The sequence below is a fragment of the Lissotriton helveticus genome, chromosome 10, assembly GCF_964261635.1.
Source record: "Lissotriton helveticus chromosome 10, aLisHel1.1, whole genome shotgun sequence".
NCBI classification, from domain to species: domain Eukaryota; kingdom Metazoa; phylum Chordata; class Amphibia; order Caudata; family Salamandridae; genus Lissotriton; species Lissotriton helveticus.
The window spans coordinates 232,492,537-232,515,340 of record NC_136071.1 but is presented as its reverse complement, the minus strand read 5'-3'; the positions used below and the strand labels follow the sequence as shown (position 1 = coordinate 232,515,340).

General features: G+C 41.8%; 1 protein-coding gene across 1 annotated transcript in view; it reads right to left on the bottom strand.

Moving 5' to 3' along the window:
* LOC144783987 (vomeronasal type-2 receptor 26-like) overlaps nt 1-22,804 on the bottom strand; it is a 163,979-nt gene that overhangs the window by 4,826 nt on the left and 136,349 nt on the right. Inside the window, exon 3 of the mRNA XM_078662702.1 lies at nt 2,311-2,434. Within this exon, the coding sequence (XP_078518828.1) occupies nt 2,311-2,434 (124 nt within the window). The remainder of the gene's footprint in view (nt 1-2,310; nt 2,435-22,804) is intronic.

Sequence of the window (22,804 nt, the reverse complement as noted above, 5' to 3'; positions counted from 1 at the left end):
TGTGTGTGTGTGGCTCTGTGTGTGTGTGTGTGTGTGTGGGGGTGCAAATGCAATAGGTCTCGCATTTGCGAGAGATTAAGCTATTGGCATTGTATATGACAATGCCATTTATTTATCTGTTTTCAAAACCAACACATAAATAAAAAAATTGTCATTTACAATGCCAATAGCTCTAATTTTTGCAAAGGCGAGACCGTTGCATTGTAAATGCTTGTTTAAATAGGGGATCATTAACAAACCCCCACACCATCTTATCTTGCAGATAGGCTCACCATCTTTGGAGCCGCAGCCAGGACTCCTTCAGACTGCAGAATAACAAGTGTAAAAAAGAAAATAAGCACAGTGAAGCGTATTTTTTTCCATATATGCTCCCAGGATCTGAAAGAGCATCCCCCTATCCATCAGGACTGGCGAATGGAGCTCCAATTTAGGAAAGATTTAAAGACTGACTCTTTAAAGAACATTACGTCACATTGTATTAATAGTGTGACCAACTGCCTCTCCTATCACTTATGGACTTTATACTTGTCCTTGACCCACTACAGCGCTCCTCTGCCTTTTGACTAGGTTTGAGCTATAGAAATACCATATACATACATATAAACTAATATTTAGGAAAGTGTAATGCTCTTTATAGGAAAGGTTACTTATCAAATGTGTTAAACTGAACACCTGTTAGCTCAATCAAAATTTCACCTACACTGTAAAGCGCTTTTGCACCTGATACGGGTAGCGCACCACTATAGTAGAACCATAAATAAATAGAAATAAAATCACTGGGGTAAAATCAAGTAAGTTGTGGAACACTAAACTGAGATGTCTAGTCAGTTTAAAGAGTATGCACCAATTCCTGAAATGGTGAATACCGCAGACACAAAGTGCTTTTTAGATGATGTATAGTGTCTTGGTCTGTGCCCTATCTTTCACCAGGCATCTGTTTCTGGGTCCCAAGGTTTGTGTGATGTGGTCTGTTTGTTGTAATCCTAGATGGAATGGCATGCATTATTCTTTGTTCCTTGCAATGTATGGACTCTTTGTACTCTCAGTGCCTGGCACCAGTCACACTGGTCAGCTCTGGGTGTGGTTTTCCATTTGTATGCAGCTCCCTTCTACTACTGGAGGAAGTGATTCTGCAGAAGTTGACTTTGCAAGTCTGTGTTCTAATAAATACTAGGATCATGTTCTTTTACACTATACTCTACTCTTCCTTTAGAGGGCAGCTGTAATGGGAGAAATGTGCAATATCTGCGAGCGCATTCTACCGATTTTGGTTAAGTCTATAATACTGCATAGGTAATGTTGCAATTCCCTAATGCAATTCAGGCATTATCTCTTCAATGCACAGCCCAGACTTCCATGTGCCCAGTCTCACTCAGTCCACATGTTTATTCCTGTATACTGTCTCTTCACTAACATAACAAGACTAGGCCCACCCTGCTGTTTTCAGGGCGAGCCTCTTTCATCATAAAGTCACAGTCAGACTTAATCTTAATCACTGTCCTGTCATCATCATATATGCAGTCATGTCACATGTACACATATATTGAACTTCCTGTAACTGTTCGGTCACTACATATTGTCATTGTGAATGTTGTCTTTTGTCTTGCCCACCACCTCTAAATACCTTACGTTTTGGAAGAATAAGTGATGCCTTGTTTTTTTGGGAGGCCTCAGACAAATGGCACCTAATGGAAAAGCAACATACCCCTTCAGCACTTGACTCTCAAGGTAGTGAGGGCACGGCAGTCCATGGCTCCTTCAGGGAGATGATGTAGGTTGGAAACTCAGAACTCAGTAACTCGCCAATTTACACTCTGGTAGATCAGGTGCAGTGAGTGTTATCACTGCTAAATAATTTTCTAAGTATATAAGATTGCTCTCTTAGGCCTAGATTTACTAAGGCTTTGCCTCGCTTGAACAACGCAGGGCAACACAAAGGCTCGTTTGGAATTTACAAAGCCATGCAAGGCCTGATGTATGTAGCCTTGTGTGGCTTTGTAAAGGAATGTAACACAATGCAGCCGATTGCGCTGACTTATGTTACATTTTCACTTTGTTGGCCTACCATGGGTGGAACTAGGGCGTTCCCATGCATCTATCCATTAATTATTTATTGCACAGTCTCAGATTTACTAAAACTGGTAAATCTGAAAATGCGTAGAAAAGCGGAAATGCTTCCTATCTTTGTAAATTTGGTGCATTTCTGCTCTCACCTTTCCATGCAACGCAGCGTAGCCACTTTGCTTGCTGCCCTGGGTTGTGTGAAAGATTAGTAAATATGCCCCTCTGTTTGTGTGAACATGTGCATACCTGTTTGGTTTGAAATTTCCCCTTCTGGACATGGGCTGCATGAGTAACAGCATACTTGTTTCTCTCTTTCAGGGACTTTTCTGTATCCGGGCAAGCAGCTTGGATTGCAAACCGAGATCGGAGTCTGTGGAGTGAAGGGTGAAGAAACATTTAAATAAAAGTCAAAATTAAGGTGGTTTCAAAACACATCCTAGTGTCTCATATTTTCACAGAGTAAAAAAACAGTCTGATTTCTTTATTTATTTACTTTATTGAAAAATTGCAAACACACACAAATAAAAGAGGTACACACCAAGGGCCCGATGTAGGTAAAACGCATTTACCGATTTTAAAATACCGAATCATACCGAATCGGTATTTTGAAATCGGTAAATGAAATGTAGGTAAAATAAATCGGTAAAATACCGAATCGGTACCAATCGGTATCGGTGTTCGATAATTACCGAATCGAAAGTTGCCGAATCGGTAAATACCGAATCGGCGAATACCGACTCGGCAACTATCGAATCGGTAAATGCTATACACCCCCATGGGCCAAAAGGCCCATAGGAATGCATTGTAAATACCGAATCGGTATTTACCGATTCGGATTTAGCCGAATCGGCCATTACCGAATCGGTAAATACCGATTCGGTAAACACGGATTCGGCAAAAAAGTAAAAATGAAACTAATGACAACAGCCAATGAGGTTGAAGCACCCTCCCCCACCCTAGCAGGGAGTGGCTACCCAGGCAGGGGCAACTCATCAGAACTTTCTGGAGAGGCAGTTTGAACTGAGCATTTTGAGTGAGCAGCAGTGGTAGCAGTATCCTGAACTGAGTGGAAATGGCAAGCAGCTCTGAGAGCCAGAAGGCTGAGCGCAAACACAAGGACAAGTTCAGCACCAAGGAGCTGCAAATGTTGGTGGAGGAGGTGGTGAGGGTCCACAGGCAGCTGTTTGGGAGGCTGTCCCTCACAGTCCCAGAGAGAACCAAGAGAAACCTGTGGATTGCAATAGCTGAGAGGGTGAATGCAGTTGGTGTCACCCACAGGAGCCTGGACGACCTCAAGAAGAGGTTCTATGACATTCGCAGACTCACAAAGAGGAAACTGGCCGAGCTGCACAAGCAGGCAGGACTAACAGGTGGAGGCAGGAACCCAGCGCCACCCCTCACTGACCTTGAGGAACTTGTGTCCACGACAATTGAGAGAGAGAGTGTGGTGGGAGTTGGGGACCTCGACAGCTCATCCGGAGCCACAGCAAAAGGTAAGAAGCATGCGCAGCATGACACACCCTACCAGACACCTCCCCTTCAGCCCCAATGCACAGCCAAACCCCAGCCCAGTACTGCTTGCAACATACATGTGCAATGCATCAAGGAAAATGTAGTCAGCTGCATGTAGTAACAAATGCCAGTGCACATCCAAATGAAATGCACATAGAAAATGAAACAGAGTATTGAAAATGACATGTGCAATGTTTTAATTGTAGTGACTGTTAGACATTTGCACTCAGTTCACAAATGCTTCTTTATACCTAGGGGCACCATCAGGCAGTGGAGCAGCAGCTACACAAGCTCCAGCCCCAGAAGCATCAGACAGTGCGGTGGCAGGGCAAAGCAGCACTGTACCATCACAGGAGGAGGAGGAGAACAGCAGTGCCATGGGCTATGAGGAAGACACAGGACATACCCTCTCATTTCCACACTCCCCCCTACTGTCACTTACGCCCCCATTGCAGTTCTCACCTGAAAATTCACCAACACAGACCCACCCACCACCTGCCACATCTCCTGCCAGGAGGATCACCGTTGCACCATTAAACATCATGGAGGGAGCAGCGGCTCAGGATCCAGCACCCACCCCTGCAACAGCCGTGGCACCCCAGCCCACACAGCAGGACAGCAGCAATCTGCGCAGGCCACGCACAACCAGCCCTGCTGTACCAGCACGGGTGGGCAGTGTATTTCAAGGGCTGGAGGGGAGTATGGTCCGGATCCAAAGGATGCAGGCCAAGTCGATCCTGGCTTGCCATCGCCAATTGTGGGAGAACAACCTGCACATGGGGGAGATGAGAAAGGGGTTCAATAGTTTAGTGGAGAGCAACAAGGAAATTGCTAATGGACTGGGGCGCATGACTACTGCCATTACCCAGCTATGCAGTAAGATGGAGGAGCACGAGCACTGTAGGCGCAGGGATGCCCGGCTGCAAAACAGGTCACTCAACCGCCTTGCTGTAGCTACCGCCCAGCTATGCCATCGAGGGGCTAACATGGAGGACTGCCTCACCAAGAACACTTCTGAGGTGACCAGGGGCATGTCCCGCATCACCACTGCCATGGAGGCATTAATCATTTCTAATACGGTGGTGAACCCTGCCCTGGATGTGGGTGAGGCTGGGGACAGCAGCAGCCGCAGCAGCCCGGCCAGCGCTGTATCTGAGCCGCGCCGGAGCAGCAGGCGCTCCGCAGAGGCTGCAGGACACACAGAAGGGGGTGAGCCACATCCAAGTGGGTCAGCTAAGCGCAGCAAGAAGTAAGATTGCCAGGGAGGGTGATGCAAACCGGACTATTTACTATACCCACATATTCTGTTTTTGTTAAATGTGTTGCACATCAGTGCAGTTACTTTGTGCCAACATTAGTAAAACTTTGTCATTTCAACATCCATAGACGTCTCTGTGCATCTGTACTCACTCAGAAATAGTTGGCTGTTATCTCCTCACGTCTGTACCTCCCGTCACTTGGTGTAGACACTCCAGCAGGTTCTGTTAGTGGCACAGCTATGTCATCGTCAGGGTCCTCGTAGTCAGACAACTCTGCCTCTGTGCCCTTCTTGACCGCAAGGTTGTGCAACAAGGCAGATACAGCAATAATCTTGCAGCAGGTGATGGGGGTATATTGTCTAGCACCTCCGGTCTTGTGCAGGCATCTGAACCTGCTTTTCCAGATGCCGAAGGTCCAATCAACTACATTCCTTGTGCTTTTGTGCACACGGTTATACCTCCTTTGGCTGGGTGTTGAGGGGTTGAGGTAGGGGGTGAGAATGAATGAGCGGAGGGCATATGCAATGTCGCCTAGAAGAGAATGGGGTAACATTACTCACATGCATACATGTACTTCACACTGCTATTTAGGTTATGGGGGTCTGACACTGTGTCTTACCTAGGAGGTATCCTTCACCGAATTCCCTTGCTGTCAGCCATGCATAAATGCCACTATTTTGAAAGATATAGGAGTCATGGGTACTCCCTGGAAATTTTGCTACCACGTCAGTGATGACACACTTGCCATTACATATTACCTGCACATTTATGGTGTGCGTTGATTTCCGATTTCGGTATATGTATTCCGTGTCAGCAGGGGGACAAATCGGAATGTGTGTGCCATCTATGCAGCCAATGATGTGGGGGAATCCTGCCATCTGGTAGAAGTCTGCTTTTGTCTGTACCAGTTCAGCATGGGTTGCAGGGAAGAAAATGTATTGGTCCATCCGTTCGATCATGGCGTCTAGGAACTTGTGGAAGAACCGGGACAGGCAGCTCTGGCTCACCCCTCCTACCGCAGCTACTGCACTTTGAAAGCTGCCAGACGCAAGCAGGTGTATGCTGCATAGCACCTGCACGTGCACTGGGATTGCGTGTGCCCTTGGGGTGGGGTGCTGCATCAGGGGTTGGAGGTCCCTAATGAGCTGTAAGATGGTCTCTGGGTCCAGCCTGTACCTCTGTAGGATCTCTGCATCTGTCTGCATGGACAGGGTGAGACGCTCTCTATACACCTGCTCCTCTCTCTGCCATTCCCTCTCTCCATCCTGCTGTAGCCGTAGCCGTCTTGCTATGACATAAAAAGCTGCCATGGTGCAAGCAGAAATGCATTTTGGGTCCTTTTTTTTAGGTTGCACCTGGTTACCACCTGATTCAAATCTATGGTAAATACCGATTCTTAAATAACGAATTAGACGCTAAATCGGTATTTCAGAGCTTTCCTACATCTCATACTGAATCGGTAATTCTACATAATTGGTAATTTTACCGAATCGGTATTTTTTTCCGATTCTGTGTTTTTCCGATTCGGTATTCTACCGAATCGGTGATTTTTCCGATTCCATATTTTTTACCGATTCGGTTTGTTACCGATTCGGTATATTTGCCGATTCGGGGTAATTTCCGATTCGGTATTGTAACGATTCGGTAACTTTTCCGATTCGGTATTTTCAACGATTCGGCCGGTTTTGGGACTGCTACATCCCGAGGGCTCGATACCGGTCGGTAACGGCCGAAAATGGCCGAAAATACCGATTTTCGGCCGTTACCGACCGACCTACATCGGGTCCCAAGTCAGGTAAAATACATTCATCATGAGAAACTATGGGCCCGATTCACAGAACTGACTTAAGACAAAATCCTAAACTACTACAATTTTGGTATTCACAGCAGGCACTTACTCGTGTTGGTATTCACAGAAGGCACTTACTCATTTCGGTATTCACAGAAGTTAGGAGTCCTAACTTTAGGACTCCTAAATGCCTTCTGTGAATACCGAAAGTCTTAAAGTTAGGATTTTTCTCAGTTTAGGAGTCGTAAAGTTAGGACTCCTAAACGGAGAAAAATCCTAACTTTAAGACTTTCGCTATTCACAGAAGGCATTTAGGAGCCCTAAAGTTAGGAGTCCTAACTTTACTACTCCTAAACTGAGAAAATCCTATTTTTAAGACTTTCGGTATTCACAGAAGGCGTTTAGGAGTCCTAAAGTTAGGAGTCCTAACTTTATTACTTCTAAATTGAGAAAACTCCTAACTTGAAGACTTTCGGTATTCACAGAAGGCCTTCAAGAGTCCTAAAGTTAGGACTCTTAACTTTTGTGAATACCGAAATGAGTAAGTGTCTTCTGTGAATACCAAAATGGTAGTAAGTTTAGGATTTTGTCTTAAGTTAGTTCTGTGAATCAGGCCCTAAAACTATATCAATGTCAAGCAACGGAATAACCAGCTCATTGATCTATGATAGCCAATAAAATGGAATAGAAAAACAAGAAGGAATGAGATGAAAGAAACAAGCTAAAAAGCATATTGTACTTAAAATTACAGTTCGTTTGGAGAACATAGTTCTGAAAAGTCCTAACACCAAGTATTGTTACACTATCATTGGACTTGTGTAAAAAAAAAATCCTCAAAAGACATAAGATGTCAATCTCCTGGGTTGAACAGAGGATATTCAATGTAGTCTTTCTTTCCCAGTTTCACTACACTAATGCTCTCCCAAACTGCCAAAGCTTGCACAACTCAAAGCTTCTAATCTAGCAGTAGTTCCTTATCATGAGTGGTATAATTAAAAACAACTGCTTTGTTAAAGAGTTAATGAGGACTACAAGAAACAAGGATAATACTGACAAAAACATCCTCCGTGAACAGTTTCAGAACTCCAAAAGACGCTAACAAATGAAGAGGGGCTCTCTGGTCTTCTTCACACCTATGAATACCTAAGCAGGAAATCAATTTTTCACCAAGTTCTTCATATTTTCTGTTTTGTGGACTGTGAATAAGTAGTATTTAAATCTCTGGTAAGTTGGGGCCTGCTCAAATGTCATCCATACCCCCTTTCTCTTCCAAACCGAACTTCACAAAAACAGGGGTCCCTCAAGGTTCTATCATCTCACCCATGCTTTTTGAAATCTACATGAAGTCATTACCGGCACTGGTCAATCAATTTCACCTCACATGCTATAAACTATGCATATGACATGCTTATACTCCTTCAACTGGAATACCCCAAAGACATTGGAAGCTCACCAATTTTCAGTTGTCTCAGAGCCGTGGACCAATCTCAAATTGAATGCTTCCAAAACGGAAATACTCATGTGTGGCTATTGGAAAAATTATGACCCACTCACCGTCTGATGATCTGAGAACAACGCCTAAAGTATCAAAGGAACTAAGAAACCTCTGAATTACCTTGGACTTCAAGCTATCATTGACAGCTCAAGTGGACAAACTAGCAAGTTCAAGCTTTGTTACAATAAAAACTCTGCAACGCATCTTCCCTCCATCTGCGATTTCCACACAAGGTGCAGGCTACCATCTCTCTTGTTCTGTCCAAACTGGATTCCGCCAATAGCCTTTACCACGGATTACCTTTAACAACTATGAAAACTCTACAACGGATTCAGAACTCTGCTGCCAGACTACTCTAACATATAAAGGCACAAGCCCATATCTTCCCTGCCTTGAAAGACTTGCATTGGTTACCAGTTGCCAGAAGATCCACTCTCATGCTGCTTTGTATCACACACAGACCGATACATGGAACAGGACCGCTCTTTATCAGGAATACAATCACTAAATACATTTAACTAAGAAAACTCTGCTCTAGAGTGGCACCTCGCCTCAAAACCCCACCGTACAAGCCAAAAACCATGGGTGGCACATCCTTCTCTGTTCACACAGGCAAACTATGGAACTCTTTACTCCAAAACATAAGATCCACATATAACCATCTTCAGAAGACTGCTCAAGAATTGGCTCTTCCCTGCGTAACCACCATACGCAAACAAATATACAGCACATCCCTCAATATATAAGCATTTATTTGAACTATAGATATGTACCTACATATGTGTATTGCCTTGTATGAATGTGAATAATAGTTATATTTTAAAAAAAAATAGATATTCATTAGTTATGCCTAAATAAATGTACATTTTACTTATAGTTACATTATTCTATGCTTTAAAATATATATAAATGACTACATAAATAAGTAAATTTTTGATCATTACGATTTATATACAATTGCTTCACTATTGCATTACAAAACATAAAAACAAATAAATTAATTTAAAGTCCAAAACCACTTGAAAGCCGGAGTTTATTAAATGTAACCTTATTCTACATATATTTCCTTCCTTATGCATATATATATATATATGTATATTTATATATATATATACACACATATATATATATATTCACTGAAAAAACCATAGGTTATAGACCATATATAGTTAGGAATTAGCATTTAGAAAACCTTATTTTACTCACACAAAACCATTGAAATTCCATATATAGTTAGTTGCACTAACTATATATCGCGCACCCGCAATCCACTGCTGATGATGTCACATATTACATCATTCATGACATGGTCAGTGACATCACTGATGACATCACTGATGACATCTCAAATGACATCACTGATGACAACATCCAGTGATTATGTGTTTCTGTAAAGTTTAAATATGTTTTACATATTGAAGAATGAGTGGATGTATAAGTGTCTGAATGAAGGTTTTAGTAGGTGCGTGATTGACTGTATGAGTGAGTGATTAAATGCGTCTTACTAAATGCACGGGTTAGTGACTAAACTGTCTGAAAGTGTGCATCAGTATGTCTGTTGTTGTGCAAGCTGCTGCATGTGTTGATCAGTAGCTATATAAGTAGCTATATGGGTTATTGATTGGTTGCACAAGTATTTGTATGGGAGACTGAGTGTGTGTATGGCTGGCTGGGAGGTGTGTGACTCTGTGCAGATCAATGTGTACTTGTATCAGTGATTCTATAAGAGAGTAAGTATGTGTTAGTATATGTTTGAAAATGTAAGGTACTCTATGTTTAACTGTGTAGATTAGAAAATGGAAGTGTGATTGATTCTTTACAGTACTGACTAGGTGTGTGAGTAACTCCATGGATGAGTGGCAGAGTGTGAGTGTCTGTATAGGTGTATGAGTGCATATGATAGTGTTGTAAAGATGAGTGATTGTATGTATGAATGATTGTATGGGTGAATGAGTGAATGTGTGTGTAGACGTAGGAATCAGTGAGTGCGTATGTAGTAACTAGTATTGGTGTGTCAATGGTTTCAAAAATTATACTCTGTATTTAACACTGGGTGTAACAGAGGTTATATTAAAGTGTGAGGAGATGCATTGTATTGTCACATTAATGATATCATCATTGATGTGACCATTGATGTCAAATGAGATATCATCAGTGATGTCATTTGAGATGTCATCAGTGATGTCATCAGTGATGTCACTGACCATGTCATGAATGATGTAATATGTGACATCATCAGCAGTGGATTGCGGGTGCGCGATATATAGTTAGTGCAACTAACTATATATGGAATTTCAATGGTTTTGTGTGAGTAAAATAAGGTTTTCTAAATGCTAATTCCTAACTATATATGGTCTATAACCTATGGTTTTTTCAGTGAATTTCATTGGTTTTTTAACAGCTAATATCTGTAGCTGTAAAATGTATTCTTCTTTAAATCCAAAAATATATTTTATATGTTTATTAATAATTTTTTTTTTAAATATTTTTTTTCTTCGTTCCCGCTTCGCAAATCGGGAAACTTCCCGTTAGCTGACCTTGATGCCGCGAAATAGACCGCGAGCCGGTAAACGTTTCTTTACCGCAACTGCCGCGTTAGAAAACAACATCGTGACGCCTCCCGTCCACATGACGTTTCGCGTTGTCGCGTGATACGTCGTATGACGTGCTACGTTAGCGAACTGGTACGCGAAGCGAGGCGCAAAGCGCAGGTTTCTGGAAGCAAACCGGGAGGCCCTGCAAAGCGCGTAACGTAAACACAGCAGGTCATGTGACTTGGTAATAACACTTTTCATTGGTTCATTTCACTTTTGGTTTCCTAATGATGTAAGACGAGGTCATATAATCTAAAATGAACACTTTTCATTGGTTGAGAACTATTGTTTTTCCCAAATGATGAAAATCCCTCCTTCTTTCCTCACTCTGACTTTCATCATTGTGAGAGAAAGACCCTTTGTTACCAGTGAGCAATGGCTTCTTTAGTAGCTTCAGCTGGTGCTTCCCCACCACCTCCACCACATCCAAGGAAGAGTGGACCACCTGCTGAAGTTATAATTCAGCAAGAAGAGGAAGAAGAGGAACAGGACGAAGAGCACGAAGAGAGGCACTTTTTGCCTGAGGAGCCCAGGACGTCTCACCGGAAAGAAAACTTCATTTGGCAATTTTTTTAAATTCCCAAAGGTCAGAAAAAAGTAAATGCAAGATACGTAACTTGCCTTATATGTCAAGATAGACTGTCCAGAGGGACCGACAAAAAATACAGTTTCGGAAACTACACAATGCATCGCCATATGACTAGGTGGCATCCTAACAACTACAGTGCTGCACAGTTTCGTAACGACCTAGATAATCTCCCTATTATGGCCAGAAGATCTGTTGTACCGGAAGTAACGGGACCAGAGGGCAGGGAGATGGTGCCAAATATACAAACGAGATTTCGTGAAGTAAAACAAGTCTGCGTACATTGCAGTGGATTCATTTGCTACGGAGAAAGTAGCATCACTCTGATCAACAGAGCTATTGACAATCATGCTCATGTTTGTCCGAAACGCCCCAAACAATAAATTCTTTTTTTTTTTTTGTTGCTCCTGTTGAGCCCTTTACAATTAATCGTTTTCGTTGCCCCCTAAAAAAAAAAAAAAAAAAAAATATAAAACTGTTCAGAAAAATTCAAAAAAAGTAAAAAAAGTTCAGAAAAATAATAAAAAAAATATAAAACAACAAAAACAATAAAAAAAAAGTTCTTTTCAGAACTACCTCCCCGGTATTAAAAAATTGGTACAATATTTGGAACTGTGCCAACCTCTATTTCTCTTAGTTCGCTTCCCAGTTCGCTCGCCGGTACGCGAACCGGAAGCGAACCAAAAAAACAGTAAGTATAAGGGAAGGAAACAGACAGTTATGTTAAAAGAAAGACAGCTATAGGGGAGTAAACTAGAGATACTATTACCCGTAATCCACTGCTGATGATGTCACATATTACATCATTCATGACATGCTCAGTATGTATGGAAAGGGGCAGATTTATATTAACTAGCACATCCCCAGAGATGCACCAGTTAACGTGCACCGCTGCTCTACCACCCACAGTCTGCCGCATTTACAATCAGATAGGACAAAGCTGCATCAAAACCCTGCGCCTGCTTGAAGCAGGCATAGATCTTGACGCAGGTAGGCTGAAAGCTAAAGCAACAACTAAGTGTCGTGTGCAGAAGTTGCAAAAAAGGAAAAATGGCGTTTAAACCAATAATGAGCCCATGCTAACTTAACACAGTGTAAAGATATCCAGGATCTACATCAGTTTGGGGTTCACGAACCTGGCAGGTAAAAGGCACTGAGGCTTTGCACCGTGCATATCTCATCCCAAATCATATGTTGTTTGTGAATGAAACAATTTCCCAGACCAAATGCTTTGGATTGGCTACTTCTAAAAAATTAAACACCCCTACTATCCCGGAGTTAGAGGAATATGATGGTTGGAGTAATTTTACTCGGTTGTCCATTAAAGATTTACAGGCCCTACTCCATAATTCTTCCTTTAACATTTCCAGTATAAATCCAAAAGGTTGGCTGCTTTGGCAACTTGCCTTATCCACGGTTTAATAACGCTGCCTTTTGCTTTATATAAGTTTTCAAATTGTATGAAATATATACCAATAGGTCGTTATGCACCTTTAGGTAGTGGTTTTCTTCATGAGGTCTGGTCGCTTCCATACACATACAGATGTTTCAAAGATGATCAAGAAGTTTATCTGAATGGAGAGGAATGCACTGAGACGCCACATCATTCACTAATGTGTAGGCACATACAGTTACACGGTTCATGCAACAAACACCAACCAAATATGGCTTGCGTGTTGCAAGGCACGCCAGTTCCTGCTATCATCCCCACGTTCAAGTTGTTGGAAAATGGTAGTTATTTGATGCTCAATAATGAAGATTGTTCTGGGTTAATTAAAAGTATTCCTTTTATCGTAACAGTAAGTGAACGGGTTATTTGCTGCAGAAATGTTCTATTTCCTCCCACACATGAACATAGGGAGTTTTCAATCTGGCCACAAATACCAACCTTGGGAACAGATTTCAACGGCATGGCAAGAATAAGAGCTCTTTTGTCTCAGAGAGAGGTGGCCTTGAGTTCGGCCCGTGAAACTTTCGTGCTTCACATAGCGAACACCCGTACAGAGGTGCAGACCCTTTTAAATACAGATTTGCCTTTCCATTTCAGCAAGATGGTTCGGACTATCTTTAACGCGTCCTCCACAAAGGGCCTGGCGCACTTTTTTAAAGTTGTTACCAGTGGTCTCGTGACTTCATTTGAGAAAATCTTTGGAGTCATCCCTGCTTTCTTTCATTCTATTTTTTCCACTGTGCTTGGTGGATTCCCATTTTTACTTGCATTACCAGCGGACGCTCTTGTGCTTTTTTACATTTTTAAATATGGATGTCCCTCCTGTGCAAGCTCCCGCCCTGCAGCTGCTGACGCTGTTCCGCAATCGCATGCTTGAATATTATGGCACAATGCCGTTGGCGATATTAAGCACGGCATATGGATTATCTTTTCGATTCTCCTACTTCACCTGTGTCCAGCCTGTATTTCACTGCCTGACCTGTGATTTCGATTGGGCCATTGATTTGTGTCTCTGCGGACCGGTTTCTCCTGACGTCGACTTTAATCAGCTGATGACTCCTATCATTACTCACGAGTTGGTTTGTCCTGGCGAAAGGATTATAGCTGTGGCATTGATGCATGGACTAATTGGTCCCTGGAATTTACTGGCGGCAACACAGTCTTTCTTGGAACAGAGCTTTCTTGAAAACCCACCGAGCTGTCCTCTGATGGTGATAGAGGATCCGGTGCTGGGAGAGCACGTATGTTCTTTTCCGCTTTTAAATTGGATGGCTGAACTCTTTTCGGATGAAGACGGTGACTTCCTATTGGAGGCTGTTGCAGCTTATTTTGCATACACAGTTATGTCATAGACCTTTTTCATGTTTGATATGCTGAGTACTAGCATTTCATTGACAATTCATTGACTTATTTGTCAAGTTTTTATTATTTAGCTTGCCTATTGGCTTAAGCCTCGATAAAGTAGTTGGCTGTTTTATTTTTCTTTAGCATTAAATTTTCCTAGTTTTTAATGTTTTACCTTGCGGACCGTCCACATATTAAGTTGCAATCTGCTCTCATGAGATGCCACTTCTATTATCTTATTCAGTTCGTTTCCGGATCATGGGGAGGTGTCATCTAGATCCTGGATATCTTTACACCGTGTTAAGTTAGCATGGGCTCATTACCGGTTTAAACGCCATTTTTCCTTTTTTGCAACTTCTGCACACGACACTTAGTTGTTGCTTTAGCTTTCAACCTAGTAGTTCATCGTGGTTTACATGAGAATAATATGTTATTGCTCTACTATCTGCTTTGCTTGTTAAACTATATCTGTACAGCGACTGCTGAAGTTTCAAGAACAACACGATACAGAATTGTTATGAGGTCTGATCTCCACGACTTCATACTCATAACATAAGTGCAGCTTCTGCCAATTCTGGGCATGAGGCGGGTTTTATATTGCTTTGCCGAACACACATACACAACACTTGATGCGGTTCACATGAAGAGAGAGCTGGTGTATGCTGATGTGATTCCTTCAAATCTAAGACACTAAAGTATGGGCACGCCCTAAACCAACACAAAGAGACCTTCTTAGCAAATAATATAATATGTGTATTAGGGAGGGTCAGATATAAGCAGCCGCGGGCCGTGGAGGGAGTTACGGTGAGGCAGGGAGGCGGGGAGGGGGAGGGGCAGGGTGGAGCCCTCTCCACCCTGCCCCTCCCCCTCCCCGCCTCCCTGCCCCACCGTAACTCCCTCCACGGCCCGCGGCTGCTTATAAGTGTTGCTAACTCTTATTCATTTACAGCATGTTAACATACTGTCACCATTCGCTTTTTATGTACTAGTAACTATGCTGGTAATTTTGCTACTGATAATATGTGTACTTCTATTATCTAAGATACTACGCCTGAGAAGACGGCATTAGTAAATAAACATTTCAAATACACATGTGTTCTTCTTAACTCCATGTTCTGGTTTCTAAGAAATATATAACGACCGACTGTTCATGAGTTCCACGTATCCTGAGGTACTATAAGTTCATATTCTGGATTGTCTAAACATTGAGAGTTTGTTATATCCAATGTGACACTGTACCTAGCTTGCTAAGGGGTTTTTGATTACTAAGGTGAGTTTTGGGGCACCCTAATTCGCCGAGGTTCCAATCCTCTGTCCACAGTTCTGTGTGAGAACAGAAACCCTGCGACAGGGGCACCCCTGAGCCTTGCTGGAGCTTCATCACACTTGCGATACAACTCCAGCAATGCGCCACCTTTACGGCACAGATACGTCACGCATCTGTGCTGTTTTTGCCCCATGATGCGCCGCATTGTAAATGCAGCACACCATAGGTGACGGAACAGCGGCACAGAATGACTAACACATCCCTGGTGATGCGCCAGTCATCATAAATCTATCCCTATGCTTCTTATCTTGTTAGAGATGAACCGCCATATGTATCATCAAAGTTTTTTGCATTTCCTAAATAGCGAACTTTAAGGAATAAATAGCGATTCTTTACCATTCCTAGTTTGCGATGAGCTATTTGCTAATTACAAATTACCCATTCATTTCCATGCAGCAGGAGGCCCATAGGAATGAAGGTGCAATTTGCGATTAGCAATTACCTCATCGCAAATTACGAATTTTTCCGAGGGTGCAGGGGTGTCTCAAGAACACCCTGCTGCACCCCTGAAAAAGAAATTTGGGGGCATATGGCGCACATAAATTTTGAAAACATTCCTTTACCTCAAAAACGATTTTCAACTCATAATTTGAAAACACTGCACATGGGGAAATGACTTAAAATGTCCTTAAGACACATAAAAGCGTTTTTTGATTGCCTTTGCAGCATGTTTCAGTCACCTTTAACATGCCTATGTAACGCAAACATTCAAAATCTAAATTTGCCATGCACAGGTGGGAGCATATTTACAAGCAATTTGCTCCACAGACAAACTTCTTACATTGAAATGGGAAAAATAACATCAGAGACTCTCAATTACCTTATAAAGAAGCAGACACCATTATGTCCTTGTCATCAATATTAAAACCATTGCTTTTTCTCAAAAACGATTTACAAGTCATAATTTGAAAACACTCCACAGCTCCTATGCACATAAAAACCCTGTCAGTACTAATACTTCACATTTTCTCCAATTACAATTTCTCAAAGAAACAAAATCTATTTGTAAAACACTTGAGACAAAGCAACATTTGAAAAACACAACTTTCTTCATAATTTTCTCCTTAAAGCACACTATTTTCTATCTAAATTAAAGAAATCTTTTCTCACCTTAGCAAATACTTTGAGTTTCAAAACAGTCTCAGAAACACACCAATTTGTCTTCAGCAGAGCAAAAGGTATGCACTCCAGAGTCTGCAGCTATCAAAAGCACAGAAATGCTGTAATTCTTCACACATATCTCTCATGTCACCCAATCAAAACTCTTCCCTCACTTTTTTTCAAATGAAAACCCTTCCCCCCTCTGCCATTTCATGCCTTTTCTGCATGGCAACCACGTCTTGGAAGACCTCTGGTGTTTGCAAGTTCACACAACAATGTTGCAATTGAACTCTGAACTCTCAGTGCACCTCATATCCAGTGCATTCTTTCATTTAATGATTTTTTCTTGACCACTCAAAATACATCTTTCAAACAACTCATCCATGCACCCTAACTTTCTGTTTTCAGCAATCAAAATCCACCAATCACTGTTACTGCTTCATTAACACAGAAACTCCACAGTTTTTTTCATTTTAAACTCTTATTTTTTCAACTGCCATTTCATTGCCACACTTCATCTGACTGCAGGAGAACCTTCTCTCACCATGTTTTCTGTCTGGATTGTTGGACATAGTTACATCTATTGGGCTCAGAGGTATGCTGAGAACAGGAATTTACCTAACCTCAATTTACAAGATGTGGAAATTAAGTGGTTTGGCCACAGAGGATTAAAATGTCACCAATTGATACCATTGGTGAAAACCTTTATGCATTTGCCAAAACCTGACCTGTTAATTGTGCACTGTGGAGGTAATGATTTGGGCACTTTGACTGGGATAGGTCTGGAAATGCTTTTAAAGGACACCTTTGAGCAATTGATGGCACTTTTTCCTCAGACTGCCTTGGTATATTCAAATATATGCCAAAGACAGAAATGGAGGTGGTCAAACCAATTTTGTCCACAAATTGAGAAGTCGAGGAAGCATGTAAACAAATCTGTTTCAGCTTACATGAGAGACCATGGAATGGGCTCCCTGTACAACAATAACTTGCGTTACTACATGCAAGATATCTACAGAGGAGATGGAGTTCACTTCTCAGATGAGGGCAACAGAGTTTTCATTTTGAATTTAAGACTGTGCATTGGTACCTACTTATAAGTACCTAAATGTACCATAAACCCAAAAGCTCTTCTCAGAGCTACCCTACATCTGATCACTCACAATTATTATTTTACTCTAACTTTGTTCACTAATTTTCAAGAAAGTACGCTCCCCAGAACGCTTCCCGGTTCGCGAACCGGGCGCACTCCACGCAAAAAAACTAAAAAAACGATATCTTTTTTTTTTGCCCTGCGAGACCCTTTTAAAGCCTCCACATCAAACCTAGGGGGTCAGGGACGATCTACTATGCCCCCTTATGGTCATTTGCCCCTTCGCTTTGGCCTCCTCTTGTCTCTCGATCCTACCGAGAGACAAGATGGCGGCCGCTACGGACTGTTTGGAATGTTTACAGACGCCGAAGAACCAATCAGCTTCGCAAAGCTCCGAAGCGGAGCGCTGTTACAGATATATATCTTTTTTTGAACGTTAATTTCTCAAAATCCACTGGAGCACATATATTGAGACCTAGCAAAGGCACATCGGGCTACCAGTCCCTACAATTTTGCCAAGTTTCGTGCAAATCCATTCAGCCGTTCGATTATTATTATTATTATTTTTTTTGCCCCGCGGGGCCCTTTTAAAACCTCCACATCAAACCTAGGGGGTCAGCGAGAATCTACTATGCCCCCTTATGGTCATTTGCCCCTTCGCTTTGGCCTCCTCTTGTCTCTCGATCCTACCGAGAGACAAGATGGTGGCCGCTACGGACTGTTTGGAATGTTTACAGACGCCGGAGAACCAATCAGCTTCGCTTCACAAAGCTCCGTTGCGCGAAAAGTACGCGAACTGGAGCGCTGCCCGGTCCGCTGTTACAGATATATATCTTTTTTTGAACGTTAATTTCTCAAAATCCACTGAAGCACATATATTGAGACCTACAAAAGGCACATCGGGCTACCAGTCCCTACAATTTTGCCAAGTTTCGTGCAAATCCATTCAGCCCTTCGGGCTAAAAGTGAGGCCAACCGCCCTATGGAAAACTCAATGTTAAAAACACGTTTTGGGACCCCCCTTTTTTCTCGGCCCCCCCTTGACGAACCCCCCCCAAATTTTCAAGGGCTGCTCAGAACCAAATGTGCCATTTTCCTGAAAATTTCAGCCAATTCCGTCCACAAACGCCAAAGTTATTAGACATAGAATTTTCAAAAATCCCATAGGGAAAAAATCCTAACTATATATACCTACTGGCGACCGCCAGTAGGTAATTCCTTCCATGTACTTATGTATCTATGTATTTAATTACTTTGCTTCTAATTCAGCATATCTAATGCACTGCCCTATTTCTCACCATATATTGCTCTCAATATATCCTCTAACTCAACTCTCTGACTCATGTCAAACCTCATTCTAGTACTCTTTCTAATTCACTAGCCTATTCCTCGTGCTATATCTCTATCAATAGATCATCTACTTCCACTATCTCATTCATACCATAACCCCATACCTCTACTATGATCCCCAAAATAACCCTTTCTAGACTCTTCCCTCCTCTACCCTTTCTTGCATCATCTCATACCTCTTTTACTAATCATATCTCTCAACCAAGCCTTTCTAAATCCTTCCTTCTGACTCCTCCCCCTCCACCTCTCAAGTCAAGTCAAAAATTTAAGTTTATTTAGACTATTGATCTATAAACCACTGTTCATACTTTGTCATATAAAAACAACATATCACAAGTTCATATTCTTAACAATAAAAGTCATATTATCCTAAAACTTCGTTTAAAACAATTTAAAACAGAAAATTCACTTGGATTATAGAGCTATTGGCTGCTTTAAGCCTCCAGCCAGCCGGGGAACTTATAAACGCCCTGTCTCCCGATAGCTATCGCAATATCTAATTTTTCCATGAAAACCAACAGCTCCCATGCTTGTGAACGCTCCTTAACATCATATTTTTAAAATATCAGGCAAAGGAACTGTTTACGTAAGTTTAAAAATATATAACAATCCAATAAAATATGCAAAATATTACATTTCGTTCCTATCTTACAGACACATTTGCCATCAGGATGCGTTAAAACTGCTTTTATTGCACTATTTATAATAACCGGGTTAATACCTATTCTTAACTTAAGTACTTCTATTCTTAACCAACGATTTGGTAGTAAATCTATGTATGGAAAGCTTAAGTCTTTCACCCAACCTGTACTCATAAATTTTACAGAGTCTTTCTTTCTCAAATACTCTTGGTCTGTTGCCCTCGAAATTTCTTTACCCTGTACTTTAAGTACACTCTTTATTACATTAATTTGAAGTGTCTTTGGGTCAATAGTCACATTCAAGTGGTCGCAAATGGCTAGGAGTTTTCTTCTTGTTGCCTTGGCCCATTTTAACTCACTGGTCTGAATTTCTATCATGTACCATTGTGACACCTTTGTGACTTCACCCTGCCCCAAACGATTCCAGAATCTAAGAAGACTTAACTGCACCTGGACATTCCATGCAAATAGGCCTACTTCCATTCTAATTGCCTGGATCATTGCTGAACTAGGGAGAGACAATAAAGATTTTAAACATTTCCTCTCCGCTTTTACCATCAATACAGAGTACTTCTGCACCATATTGGAGTTGCAGGGAATCATATCCTTAAAGGCTGTCAATAGAGGTTTGTGAGACATATCACCATAACTATGGTTGAATCTTTTCAGCCCACATACCGCTAAATGTGCTTTTAATTTCTGTGCCTCTAAATGGGTGCCCCACTTCAAGGACCATGTAAACCATATTCCGAGGTATTTATATTCACTTACAGTATCCAATTTTGTTTGGCCCAAGAACCAACTAAACTTTGTACTTTTCTTTCCAAAGCACAAAACGTTTGTTTTGTCCATATTTACTGTAAGTCGTTTTACTGTGCAATATTCATTAAAAACATTTAACTTTCTCTGAAGACCCACCTCTGGTCCATTATTACGAGGTCGTCCGCATACAATAAACAGGACAAATGCCTACCATTTATTTTTGGGCTTGCACCTCTGGCTGCGCCCAGGAGGAGAGGCAGGTCTGCTAAAAATATGGCGAAAAGAAGCGGGGCCAGAACGCAGCCTTGCCTCAAGCCATTGTTTATAGCAATTTCCGATGTAAGGCCGCCAGAGGTATCTTTAATTACCTGTGCCCAATTTTGGCTGTGCAGTTCCTGGATTACCTGCAACAGGTCGGCAGGGGCCTCATAATTTCTCAATGTCTCCCACAAACAGTCCCTATCCACCAAATCAAACGCTGCGCGAAAGTCCACAAAGCAGCAAAACAATTTTCCCTGCAGCTCCATGGACTTCCTCGCTACAGCCCACAATGCGAAGCAGTGATCAATAGTTGAGTGTCCTTCCTTAAAGCCACCCTGCTCAATTGGAACTATTGACTTCCGCTCCACCCACTCCTTTAAACTGCCAAGAATTATTTTTGAAAAGACCTTTTCTCCAATGTCCAGTAAGTTGATCAAACTATAATTCTTCGGGTCTTCTTTTCCCCCTTTTTATGCAAGGGTCTAATTATGGCCCCTCTCCAAGATTTGGGGAAGTTGCCTGAGTCCAGAATTGCTACAAACATATGAGATAAAAATCCTGCCCACCAATCTATCTGGGTTTTAATTAAGACAGCGGGGAGATTATCGGGACCTGCTGCACGTGATAGATTCAACTTCTTAATAGTTTCTTTTACTTTCTCTACCGAGAAATCCGATTTTAACCCTTCTACACACCCTGTCCAAGTTGATTTATTTTTCTCTATTTCCGAGGACCTTCTTGCTTTATACAAATGACTTAAGTAATTTACCCATGCCGCCTCTTCCACAACGCAGCTCATTGTTCCCGGAGCCCTTCCTGCGGCTTCCTGTATTAACCTCCAGAACCCTTTTGTATTTTTATTTTCAATTGTCTGTAAAAGGTTTGCCCAACATTCTTCATTAAAAATCCTTTTCTGCTTCCTTACTAAGGATTTATATTCTTTCTTCAGATTGAGTAGGAGCTCCAAATTCCACAGATCATAACTATTCCTCTGGTGTCGCTCTAATTTCCGAATAGCACTTTTTTTCTTCTGACATTCAGGGTTAAACCATCTGGGCTTACCTTTGCTAGGCTGTGTTTTTACCTTAGCCTGTTTCTTATCCTTTAGAAACACTCTAAGACACTTCACCTCCTGTTTAATTATATCCTCATACCATGCTACCTGACGACCTTCGATACTATCCTTTAATAAATTTTGTTGAAAGCATGCCAGTTTCTCAACATACTCTCCCGTCAATCTTGTAGTCAGGCACTTAGGGTATTCCACACTTTGAGAGATCGCCCTATCACATGTACTTATTGACCCACCTAGAACTTCACAAAACAAGGCATTATGATCACTGTCCCTGCACTTAATTACCCGGAACTTATTTATCAGTACGTAGTTCCAGGCCTGGATAAAGATATAATCAATAGGGCATTGTTGATTTCCTACTCTAAAGGTCTGTGAGGCTGGTCGATCAGGGTCCTTCCTGCCATCTTAACATATTAAACCCTTCGAGCCCAAGAACTTCCCAAGGGCTTCATCCTGATTGGAAGTTAAACACATTGGAAATTCTGCTGATCCTATATTGTAAGCATTCAACATGTCCTCAAACCAGCGATCCAACCTTTCAAAATTTAATTTGTGGTTAAAGTCTCCCATTATCAGCAATTTATCCTTCCCGTACTTTTCTAATAGATTAATTATATCCTTTTTGAAGAGCCCTAGTTCTATATCGTATTCTTTTTGGGAGCCCCATTGCATATATACATTTATGACAATCAAATGGGCATCCTTCCCTTCAGCGCCTAAATGACATACCTTACAAACCAACAACCATTTACATAGTGACCTAATTAGTTTGGACTCTTTCACGAACCTGGTTGAGGCAAGGGTCATAATACCACCCGAAGGGCGTCCGAATTTTTTCTTTTTACTTGCTGGTTTGTAAATTTGAACAAACCCTTCAACTACCTGGGTGTTGCTGCATAGCCATGTCTCCTGTAAACAAATGATGTCAACATTCTTTGCAACCTGGTTTAGGCTATCCACCTTTGTTTGTCCTCCCAAACCGTTTATATTCCATGAGATTATTTTCAGGCTATGCGGCAACTCAGTAACCTAGTCGATCTCACTGAGACTCCCTGACTCATTCAGTCCCCAAGAGCAAGTACTGTTATCCAAGCCCCAGTT